The 12,016-nt window shown below is 46.7% G+C and overlaps 1 protein-coding gene across 1 annotated transcript in view; it reads left to right on the top strand.

The window, feature by feature from the left end:
* LAMC2 (laminin, gamma 2) overlaps positions 1 to 12,016 on the top strand; it is a 58,029-nt gene that overhangs the window by 36,420 nt on the left and 9,593 nt on the right. Inside the window, exons 8-17 of the mRNA XM_008567945.1 lie at positions 693 to 805; positions 1,788 to 2,006; positions 2,616 to 2,798; positions 3,539 to 3,784; positions 6,045 to 6,190; positions 7,253 to 7,409; positions 7,716 to 7,921; positions 9,252 to 9,331; positions 10,605 to 10,754; positions 11,505 to 11,649. Coding sequence (XP_008566167.1) covers positions 693 to 805; positions 1,788 to 2,006; positions 2,616 to 2,798; positions 3,539 to 3,784; positions 6,045 to 6,190; positions 7,253 to 7,409; positions 7,716 to 7,921; positions 9,252 to 9,331; positions 10,605 to 10,754; positions 11,505 to 11,649 — 1,645 coding nt within the window. The remainder of the gene's footprint in view (positions 1 to 692; positions 806 to 1,787; positions 2,007 to 2,615; positions 2,799 to 3,538; positions 3,785 to 6,044; positions 6,191 to 7,252; positions 7,410 to 7,715; positions 7,922 to 9,251; positions 9,332 to 10,604; positions 10,755 to 11,504; positions 11,650 to 12,016) is intronic.

The following is a 12,016-nucleotide window of genomic DNA, read 5'->3' as shown; positions in this document are numbered from 1 at the left end:
TGCGGCTGAATGCTGATCACCTGTCCCTGGCTGTCTTTGTACCCTCCAACCTGACACAGCTTCTAGCCCAAACGAAGTGCACAATCAACTTTTGCTTAACAAGTCAGTGAAGGAAATGAAAGGGGCAGGTTGTTCCTGGAAGAGATATTCCAGTTTAAAAAAAAAAAAAAGAATAGAGAAGGGGCTGGTGATATGTCACAGTGAGGCACTACAATGCCAAATTAAGATGCATTAGACATGGACAATGTAGAAGGTTGAAGCTGATTTTTGAAAAGAGTAAGTGAAATATGCTCAGATAACAAATTAAAGGAAAAAAAAACAAAAATTCATGGTTGCTCTTGCGGATCAGAACTTCTGGAACCCAGTGATGTTTCTAATATTAGGTTATGTGGGGTCAAGAATAGAAAGTGGTGTCTGAGGACTTGGGAGCAGCACTGCTTCAGATGGCATGACGCTGGACCTAGCTTTCCACACTGGGACACCCTCCATCATGTCCTGCGTGGCTTGCCGTCCCCAGGGAGTGAGAAAACTCCAAGTTTGTGCCTATGAGGAGGTGGCTGCCAGTTCTACAATACCTCTAAGCACGACTGCTAAGGGGCTTACTAAGTGTTCCCACATTCTTGGCATAATTTGTATCAGGAGGGATTTGATAGGAGTTAGATTTCTAAAGATTTTGATTTTAAATTATGCAGACTAAATGAACATCCAAGCAGTAATTGGAGCCCCCAGCTGAGTTATTTTGAATATCGAAGGTTACTGCGGAACCTCACAGCCCTCCGGATCCGAGCCACGTATGGAGAATACAGTAAGTGACTAACAAATGAATTTCTTCTTGGGTTTTAGTTTAGTTTGTTTCAGCTCTCTTAGGGGTGACAGTCTCAAAACAAGGAGATAAACTACATGACGGTTTTGACTTAGAGTCTCTGATTGAGTCTACATTTTTATATTCTGGAAGAAGTTTTTGAAAAAGAAATGTTTCTCTAAAAAGAGGTCAGCACCAATGAAGAATGAATGATACTACCTTGCTAAAAGAGTCTTGAATTTAGATTAAAGCTGATTATTTGAGGAAGACATGTCTGTGGCAGATGGACACGTTTCCTTAGCTGGGAAATGGCATCTACAGCACAGCCCTGTGTATTCCTTGAGTAGTTTTTCCTTTGGGGATTGTACTCAATGCTCCCACGTCCAGACATCATCTTGTAATCTGTGAATTCCCTTTTTTGAACTTCACGTGTTGGGTCCTCATAATCCCAGTTGGAATTATTTAGGCGAGAGTTCCTTAAGCTTTTCAGCACTTGTGTAGAAAGGAAGCATGGCTGCCGTGCACTGTTTCCATGTCACTGATGCAGCAAACGAAGCAGGAAGGAGAAAAGGCATTTCCTAACAACTTATTGAATCTTACTGTGTGCCACGCACATTTTAGTATATGCACCGTCTCATTAAATCTTCACAACAAACCTAGGAGATAGATACCACGGTTATTTCTTTCTCTTCTACAGCTGAGGAAATGCAGTTACAGAGAAGTTCTATGACTTGTCCAATTCATCCAGCTAGTAAGGGTGGAGCCAGAACTTAAACTCTGATTTTTCTGACTCCAGAGCCCATGCACTCAACTGTGACGCGGGACAGCTCTACCTCTCCCCCTCACACAGCTTGCTCACGTGTGGTATGATGTGTGGACACCACCTCTCTTTGAGAAGGAGTTAAGACAAGATCCAAAGAGTGACCTGACTTTAGGGCTTTAAACCTTACCATGTGCTACTTCTAACATGTTCTCTCTATTGCAGGTACCGGGTACATTGACAATGTGACCCTGATTTCAGCCCGCCCTGTCTCTGGAGCCCCAGCACCCTGGGTTGAACAATGTGTATGTCCTGTTGGGTACAAGGGGCAGTTCTGCCAGGACTGTGCTTCCGGCTATAAAAGAGATGCAGTGAGACTGGGGCCCTTTGGCACCTGTATTCCATGTAACTGCCAAGGGGGAGGGGCCTGCGATCCAGACACAGGTGAGTAAAATGACACCTGGACCAGGTGGCTGGGGGTGCAGCCAGGTGACTGAGGTCTCCTGTGGAAGAGACAGAGCTGTGTAAGACAGATCATGACTGAACTCATTTCAGAGATGGGAAAGGATTAAGGAGAGTAGGGCTGGAGTCAGGGACGAAGGGCATGTTGCCTTATTACACTCAATCCTTTTCATTGTGGAAATGCCACAAGGCTGTGAGAAAGGTGCTAGGTTACAGGAAATGGCTGTCGTGGTTCAGTGCTAGGTGGGGGAGGTGGTGTCGAGTTGCAAAGATCGTATAGGGAGATCAAAGGCAAGTCAGGGTCTAAATGAATGTGCCAACAAATGGTGTCAGGCCCTGCAGGACAGGGGTAATTGTATGGACAGCAGAGGAAGTGTGTGTGTCCACTCAGCGTGGGAGTGTGAGGATGAGGTTCAGGGTCTTGGCCGTGTTGGGATTCGGTGCTAGGGCAGCGGTGAATGCCGGTGCTCAGACACTGGGGAAAGCCTCTGAGAGGTAGACTCTGACCCCCATGCATCATCCATACGGAGAGACATGCATTGTCTGACGCTGCTCACGTCTTTGCTCCTCCATTCTTCCTCTGCCTCCCAGGAGATTGTTATTCAGGGGATGAGAACCCTGACATCGAGTGTGCCGACTGCCCCATTGGTTTCTACAATGATCCACATGACCCCCGCAGCTGCAAGCCATGCCCCTGTCACAACGGGTTCAGCTGCTCAGTGATGCCCGAGACAGAGGAGGTGGTGTGCAGCAACTGCCCCCCCGGGGTCACTGGTAAGGCCAATGGTCTGCTTCTTCTATTCCAGGGATTTACTAGAAATTATAATTACTTAGGGTTAACCTAAATGTCCTCTTTCTTTTTTTTTTTTGTCTTTTTCTGTGACCAGTAAGGGGATCACAACCCTTGGCTTGGTGTCGCCCGCACCACGCTCAGCCAGTGAGTGCACCGGCCATATCTGAACCCGCGGTGGGAGCGCCACTGCACTCCCAGCGCTGCACTCTCCGGAGCGCGCCACAGGGCCGGCCCTAAATGTCCTCTTTCTAAAGATAAGAATATTGCAATACCCGAGAAGATGAAGTAGATTGACCCAGGGCAGAGTGTACAGTTAATGGGAGGAAACATCTAAAGCTACTTTGGGAGGGTGGTAATGAGGAGATGAAGGAAAATTTAGTGACCTCTCAAATGTTGCATGTCTCCTCTGGTCAGTCTGAAAGAAGAATTATTTCCTCAGCAGCAGCCTTGATGGTATCACTCAAAATCTTACCACTTCCATGGAATGGCTGGCTTTTCTCAAAAAAGGAGTTAAGCCTCCTGGTGGTGCTGCTGTGTTCTAAAATCTGTGGTAGCGGTGAAGCGAGAGAGCCACCCCCCACTGCATGCCCCTGCTCCTGGGGGTATTATTCTGGGGTCCCGGGCAAAGCTCTTCTGGAGGGTGACCTGCTACTTGACGCCTCTGCTTCTGGTCTTGTTGCCAGTGGATGATGATCTGGGCTTGGCCATTGTCCTTTCCCAGGTGCCCGCTGCGAGCTCTGTGCTGATGGCTATTTTGGGGACCCGTTTGGGGAACGTGGCCCAGTGAGGCCTTGTCAGCCCTGTCAGTGTAACAACAATGTGGACCCCAGCGCCTCTGGGAACTGTGACCGGCTGACAGGCAGGTGTTTGAAGTGCATCCACAACACAGCCGGTGTCTACTGTGACCAGTGCAAAGCAGGCTACTTTGGGGACCCATTGGCTCCCACCCCAGAAGACAAGTGTCGAGGTAGGACTGCACCCCCAGACAGGTTGTGTCTCTGTGTGTGTGCATGTAAGCTTGCTTGTGTGTACGCATGGAAGCAAGGACACTGGCAGTTGATACCATGCTGCTGCTTTGGTTCTCTGACCAAACTGGCCCATTCACAGCCTGGACCTTTCACCTGTCGAAGACCAGTCTCCCTGCAGCAGGACTCTGGAAGACAGAGCTGGAGGCTCGCGAATGGGTTAAAGCTGGGTGGGGGAAGTGAAAAGGTCAGGTTTACATTCCTAAGTGGAAGAGGAGATAAGAGGGGCCACATCCTATGCCCGATCCAGAGGCGGGAAGTGGCTGCCAAACCTGTTACAGGAGAGTAATAAATGACTGGAGACTAAGCCTGAACAAACTGCAGTGGGGAGGGCAGAGGGCTGTAAAGGAGTTTAAGAGACCCTCTCAGGAAGTCAGCATAATTGATGCATGGAGTGGTTGTAGTCCACAGTTCTCCTAACCAGAACTGGCTTCAAAGCACAGCTATCACGGAACATTCCTAAGGCTGTTTCAGATCAAAGCATGAATGTGCAGATTGGTCCCCTCTCCCAGCTCCTCTTTCAAGCCTTTGTACATGTTAATTCTAGAGGCGAGTCCAGTTCTAGAGGTGCTGGCCTGCCCCACAGACTCACCCCCTAGTCACAAAGGTCCCACACTGGCTCTGTTGCTCAGAACTCAGGAGTTCGTTCATTGCAAGGTCCAAAGTGGCTCCGGGTACCCAGATTGGAGAACTCCTGGATCCTCAGAAAGCCTGAGAGGTCTGCAGGAAGCCCGGCACCTCTCACTTACACCAGAGTCTCCACCTGGAAATGTCTGAGGACCTCTGTGCAACCTGAGGCTTCTACCAAGGATCACAACTCTCTTGGGGATTTCTGGGCCAGACCAGTCCTGACCCCAACCTGTGAGTTAGCTGTGATGTGCTGGAAAGCACCCCGTCCTAGGAAGAGCCCACATGACTTTAGCAGTACTGAGTTCAAGTCAAGTTTCATAACATACCTATTGTATTATGCTGATTGTGCCAGTGAATCCCTCTGAGCCTCAGATTCCTCATATGTATGAATAATATTTGACTCATAGTGGTTGCAAAGATATAGTAAAGTAGCATATCAGAAAGCACGCTGTAAACTCTCTCTATAATTCTAGCTGTAAGGTGTTATTAATAGAAATCTATCTGTATTAGGAGTGTGCTTGGAGGCATACCAGGAGATAAGTCTAACACCATGTGAGTTCACAAGGGCAAGGAAGGGTTTTTTGCCATACATTTCTTCACTCAGCTGTCTTTTATCACGCACCTACCATGCATCTAATGTGGAGCTAGATACTGAGGTTATAGTGATGAATAAGTCAGTCCAGCTCCCAAAGAGCTCGTATGCTAATAAGAAAGATACATAAGTATGTGTGCAAATAATGATAGTACACTTTGAAACATAATCAGTGTTGTGAGCGCTGAAGGTAGAGGAACCCAGAGCATCACTGTCAACCAGAGAATCACTGTCATATTAGAGCAGTGTCCCACCTACTGTTATATTCTTAGCTCCTATAACAGAACCTGACACCTAGTTCTCAATCAATTTGACTGAATTAACAAAGGTACTTCTTTCTTGCTGCATTTTCTACACCAAAGGCTGCAGAGTGGAAGGAAGAGTGTTGGCTCTCCCCAAGCTCTCATTTCAGCTTGCCATTTAGTTGCTGTGTGTCATTAGGCAAATTACTCAGCCTCTCTGGAAAGGCTGCAGAGTGGAAGGAAGAGTGTTGGCTCTCCCCAACCTCTCATTTCAGCTTGCCATTTAGTTGCTGTGTGTCATTAGGCAAATTACTCAGCCTCTCTGAGCCCACATTCCATTAGTAAAATAGATGGAGATGTCTACATCTGGCACATAATAGGCCTGGAAGACATGTTATTCACCTTGTGAGCAAAGCCAGAATGCCTGCAGAATATCTAACAGCTTACAGTTTAACGAGAGGGAAAAAATGAGGGCTGCCAAAGAGGATGAGCTACTGTAATAGCTCTTCATCCACACACACCAAACAAACCTGCCAGATGATTTCTAGGACCTCTCTGTATCAGGAGTGTGCCTGAAGGCATAACCAGGAGGTGACTCTCACACAATGTGAGTTGACAAGGCCAAGGATGGGTGCTTTGCCCTTAGAGACTTGATCTTCTTCCTTTGTCTTTGCTGTACCTCCAGTTTCTGGGACTAGTTTGATGTGAATGCTCCATTTGTCTATCTCTTATCTGTAGCTTGCAACTGCAACCCCATGGGCTCGGAGCCTGTAGAGTGTCGAAGTGATGGCAGCTGTGTTTGCAAGCCAGGATTTGGTGGCCTCAACTGTGAGCACGCAGCTCTAACCAGCTGCCCAGCTTGCTACAATCAAGTGAAGATTCAGGTATGCGTGCCCCTCCTTGTCACTCCCTGCTCACTTCAGGATTCACTTCAGGATTCAAATCCCAAAGTGTCCACCGGGTGGTTCTGTCACAGCTCTAGGACCCTCCTAGTGTCCTGGGGATGGGAGTAGGGGTTACTATTTCTTTCTTTAGAAATTGCTGCTTGGTTTTTTTTGAAATCTGTATTGTAATAACAATAATACTTGGTTTATGTTCTTATATATATATATATATATATACCATTTTTTAAAAACGCCTTTTGCAGATACTTTCTCATTTGGTACTCAGATAACTTAGTCGAGCTGGAAGAAAAAGTATTCTGACCTCAGTTCTCATTGGTCAAAGTCTCAAAATACTTGCAGTTTTTCAAAGTGACATGGCCAGGAGAAACTGGGAATTCCCCCTGCCCCCCACCATGTCCCCTGACTCTGACTTAGGGGCTCTTTCCACTATGATGTGCCAACTTTCCGGCTGGATTTTTTCCAAGAGGTGTGAAACAAACAAAGAAAAACATAGACATATAAAAGACATGAGGAGCCCAGAAGGTGTCAAGGCTTTTCAGACAGGAATGTCCTCCAAAAATTTCTCATTCCATTCCAAAAAACAATGAACTTGATGTTGCTGTTAATTATTAATTATCATTTTTCTGGAGTAAGGAGTGGGGGAGAAAAAGGCCCAAACAGCACTAGAAATGTAGAACAAATTCACTGTTTTTTAAACTTATCTATGTAACAAGCCTTTTATAGCACTTTCTTTGTGCCAGTCACTGTTCTAAGTACGTTACAAATATTAACTCATTTAGTCCATGTAATAACTCTATGGAACAGTATTATTATTTTTATTATCACATTTTATGGATAAAGAAAGTAACTTGCCCAAGGTCACACAGCTAGTGAGTAGTGGGGCCAGGATTCAGACGGAAAGCGTGTAGGTTCTAGAATCTAAACTTTTAATCACCATGACATGCCAAGCATTTCTGAGCTGTTAGCTATTATCCCTGGGGACCTGGTATTGGACCGTGGTCTCCATCATCTGTTCTGATTCTCTTTCCTGTGTGGTTTCAGATGGATCAGTTTATGCAGCAGCTTCAGAGCCTGGAGGCCCTGATTTCCAATGCTCAAGGTGGTGGTGGAGAGGTACCCAACACAGAGCTGGAAGGCAGGATGCAGCAGGCTGAGCAGGCCCTTTGGGACATTCTGAGAGAAGCCCAGATTTCAGAAGGTGATGAAAGCCAACTTCCCTTCAGTCAGGAGAGAATTCATAGTCCTAGAAAGAACAGCTACACTAGTCATAGAATCTTCTGTGGGCATCAGCTCAGCAGGTGTCTCTAGCCAGCCCTTGCAGAGGTGGAAGGACTGTCTGTGACATCCCTCTGGGACCTGAATGATGGAGATAAAAGAGCAGTTGCATGCATTTATCTAGTGGGTTTTTACCGTTTAGCCATAAGTCAGTCAACACTCTGGTATGTTTGATAACTCTATGCTGACCCAGAAAGTGCTCATCCTCCCTTTCCTTCTTTGTGTTCAGGTGCTAGTAGATCCCTCAGTCTCCAGTTGGCCAGGATGAGAGGCCAAGAGAATAGCTACCGGAACCGCCTCGATGACCTCAAGATGATTGTGGAAAGAATTCGGACCCTGGGCGGTCAGTATCAGAATCGAGTTCAGGATACTCGGAGGCTCATCACTCAGATGCGCCTGAGCCTGGCGGAAAGTGAAGCTTCCCTGCGAAACACTGTAGGTTTTGCTGGGTTAGGGTATTGAGAATCACTGTTGTGTTGGGAGACCCACCTTTAGTTCTCACTGGATCACTTTCCGTCTCTCAGGTTTTCTGGTCTACCTCGCAGGTCATTGAACTTCTCTTCCTTGCAAAAGGAACCCTATTCTTTATGTCTCCGGCCTCCTGAAATTTCCCATTCTACTGTATTATGTTCTTCTCCCTAGTTCATTCATTTCTAACCACATCCTCATCTTGGCCCTTCCTCTTCTCCCTTCTTTCTGCTTGTTAGCTCGCAGAGGACAAGATTTAGTTTTGTTCATATTTGCATACTCAGCTCACAGCAGGGTGTATGCCTGTCATAAATGTCTGCTGCATGAATGAATGAATGGATAAAGGAATGAATGAATGAACAAATGAATGAATGAAAAGGGAAGGAAGAAAGAAAAAAGGGAAGGGAGGAAGGAAGGAACCCAATGAAGACATGGTTCTGAAAATGGAAAAGAAATTGTTGCCAATATAAATTTCTTAATGATGTACTTTGTAGTGTGGTAGGAGGGAGAGATTTGATTGAGCACTCTTGTATTTTTGAATAAAGACATCTATGGTGACAATAATGTAAGTGGATGGGTGGGAGATGAATAAAGAAAATTGGAAGATAGATACTGTGATGAGGAAATCACATTAAAAAAATGTGTATTGATTTTTTCCCTTATTACAAAAATGTTTATTATAGAAAATGTGGAAAATAAATAAAAATCCCCTATTGTCCTATTACTATGAAATAACCACTGTTAAAACTTGTTATATAGGGCCGGCCCGGTGGCGCACTGCTACAGTGCGCCGCTTGGGAAGTGCGGCGGCGCTCCCGCCGAGGGTTCGGATCCCACGTGCAGACCGGCGGCTCACTGGCTGAGCGAGGAGCGGGGGCAACACCGAGGGTTGTGATCCCATTGCCCGTCCCGGTCCGGTACGGGCGCAACACTGAGGGTTGCGATCCGTTGCCGGTCACGAAAAAAGACAAAAAGACAAAAAAACAAAACAAAACAAAAAAAACTTGTTATATATTCTATTGAATTTTAAATAAATATAACAATATGTACGTGTGTATATTTTTAAGTGCGTCTGTAGCTATATACAGACTTTTTTGAACTTGGATTACTGTTTGGTTCTTGTCTATATATCTTTTTTTTTAATGGAATAATCATGGTGAATAGGGACTCTTGGTGTGGCAGAGTGTGGAATCCCATGTGGCTAATGACAAGTGGCTCTGACAGGACAGATGCTGCTGCACTTGCTTAGGCTCCATGACCCAGTGCAAAGCCTTAACCAATTCTCCTTTTTCCACAGAACATTCCTCCCTCAGAGCAGTACATTGGGCCAAATGGTTTTAAAAGTCTGGCTCAGGAGGCCACGAGATTGGCAGACAGGTGAGCAGCATAATGCACCTCTGCAGAGAGCACCTCTGTTTTAGGTCGCCTCTGTAAGGCCAGACTTGAACAAGACTGTAGCGTATTCAGGACCCAAGCACCATTTTGATTCCTTCCAGGCTTTGTTGCAGCCATCCCCTGCCTTGAAGCCATATTTTAACTATTTGGCTTTTAGTGTACGTAGGTGGCCACTGGGCAGGGTTGTTTGGCAGGAGTTGGGGCTGGAGGTGTTTCTTTCCCAGATTTCTATGACTCATAGTATGGCTTTGATGTGTGTCAGATGTGATTCCTCGGGCCACGTGAAATGAATCAGCCTCTGGAAAAGAACTTCTGCAGCTTTCAGAGACTCCCATGCTCCCACACCAAGCCTGGGAACAAGTAGCAACGAGTTGTTTGCTAGCCCGTGGGGGCCAAGACTGCAGAGGAGGGACTTCCTCCTGGAAACTGGATCTGCAGGGCCCCAGTGGTAACAGGCAGCTCTCCCTGCACCCTCGCCTCTGACTATAAATCCGATCATGTTCAAAGGTTTGCTCCTAGCAGAGTGCTCAGCAGGGTGGCAGGCTCTGTTAATCCCTGGTGGAATTCAGTTAGCAGAAGGGGGCTGGCTTGTGTTTTTGTAGCATGAGCTGCCTCCTGAGTTCATTTTTCATCCCTTTCTAGAACCAAGAGGACAAAAATATCCGGGGGACTTTTATTGACAGGCTTTGTCCCCCTAGTGGTGGGCCCAATTTAGAGTTGCCGCGCAAGTGAGTAGGGGGTTGGATCCTGGATAAAGTAAGACCTAGGAGTTTCTTCCTGCAGAAAACAGCTTACAGATATGCAACGTTGTATCGTTCTATTCCTGCCCTCCTCCCCGCCCCCGACCCCCGCTTCCACTGATTATGCCGTAAAAGGAAAAGATCACCACAAGGTCAATTACATAAGACTAATTCTCCAGGGCACCTGCTTCTTGATAGTTCCTCTAATTCCATCCAACCTGGGTCAGTTCTGTTTGGCTCTTTTTTTGCTTGTGACCAGTAAGGGGATCGGAACCCTTGGCACGGTGTGGTCAGCACCACGCTCAGCCAGCCAGCGGCCATCCCTATACAGGATCCGAACCCGCGGCCTCAGCGCTCCCAGCGCCACACTCTCCCGAGTGAGCCACGGGGCTGGCCCCTGTTTGGCTTTTCTATGGCAAACTAGTTCCTTTACTCGTCTCCCTTTACTCAAATGAGCAACCTAAAGGAAGCCCTTCGCTATGAAAACGCTAATTCTTTGTTTTCAATCCTTTCAGCCATGTTGAGTCAGCCAGTACCATGGAGCAACTGGTGAGGGAAACTGAGGACTACACCAAACAAGCACTGTCGCTGGCACGCAAGGCTCTGAGTGACGGAGGCCCAAGCGGCAGCCCGGACCACGCTGCGGTGCAAGGACTTGTGGGAAAGTACGTTTCGATGGGTCCTAGCGTGGACCAGAAAACCTGGGTCCTCCCGGGGTGTAATGCAAACCGCACTTGGGGGGCACCATGTTCCCATAAAAATATGTATTAATAATAACAGGAGAGAAAAGATAATGAGAACGTTACTTTGGGGGAAAGCAGATATCTTTAAGACTAGAAGAAAAAAAGGTTAATCTAAGTAAAGTTGAGGAATCGCAATCCTTGGAGATACTGGTCACCCTCTGGTATTTGAAGGGTATGTGTAAACCCATCCGATAGCATGAGGGATCTAAAAATATTTTTTTTTCCTTTTTGTCTTTTTTCATGACCAGTAACGGGATCGCAACCCTCAGTGTGGCGCCCGTACCAGGACCGTCAACGGGATCGCAACCCTCGGTGTTGCGCCCTCACCGCGCTCAACCAGTGAGCGGACCCGTCTCTATATGGGATCCGAACCCTCGGAGGGAGCGCAGCTGCGCTCCCAAGCTCCGCACTCTACCGAGCGCGCCACCGGGCCAGCCCTAAAAATAATATTTTTATATTATCAAGAATTGAGTTGAATTTTTCTGACCCAGCCTGTATAAACTACAAGGCTTGTGTTTAGATTGTAGAGAGGGACACATTTGACACATAACCACACTGGGTTCTCCTGATTATTCCAACTACCTGTTTTTTAAACAACAGTATGAATTTTTGCTTTATAAAATGAGTGAATTCTCAAAGTCCTCTTTTTTTAATCTCCCCCTCCCCAAACAGATTGGAGAAAACCAAGTCCCTGGCCCAGCAGTTGTCAAGGGAGGCCACTGAGACTGGCCTTGAAGCAGATAGATCTTATCAGCACAGTCTCCGTCTTCTGGACTCAGTGTCCCAGCTTCAGGGAATCAATGACAAGTCATTTCAGGTGAGGACATCTAGCCTGTGCGTGTGATGTACAGGAGAAGAGCCATCAATGCTTTCTTCTGTGGGGATTCCATGATATTGTTCAACATTCAGCTTTTTCCTCCGTGTTGACTTTCTTGCCTCAGAGTAGGAGATATTTATCCTTCTCATTATCCATTTCCTTGTTCTTAAACCCCAATCCTAGTCTCTGAAAAGGTCTTGGCTCATCTTGAAGCTAATAGTGGACAAAAGTTTTATCTCTTCCTTAGTTCTGGAGACTGTGCTGATAAGATCTATCTGCTTCAAGGCCAGTCTCAGTGGCCTCCCTTGACAACTGCTGGGCCAGGGACTTGGTTTTCTCCAATCTGTTTGGGGAGGGGGAGATTAAA

This window comes from Galeopterus variegatus, unplaced genomic scaffold (genome assembly GCF_000696425.1).
Source record: "Galeopterus variegatus unplaced genomic scaffold, G_variegatus-3.0.2 Scaffold358, whole genome shotgun sequence".
Taxonomy (NCBI): domain Eukaryota; kingdom Metazoa; phylum Chordata; class Mammalia; order Dermoptera; family Cynocephalidae; genus Galeopterus; species Galeopterus variegatus.
The sequence above is the reverse complement of the archived record's forward strand: the minus strand, read 5'-3'. Positions and strand labels throughout refer to the sequence as shown.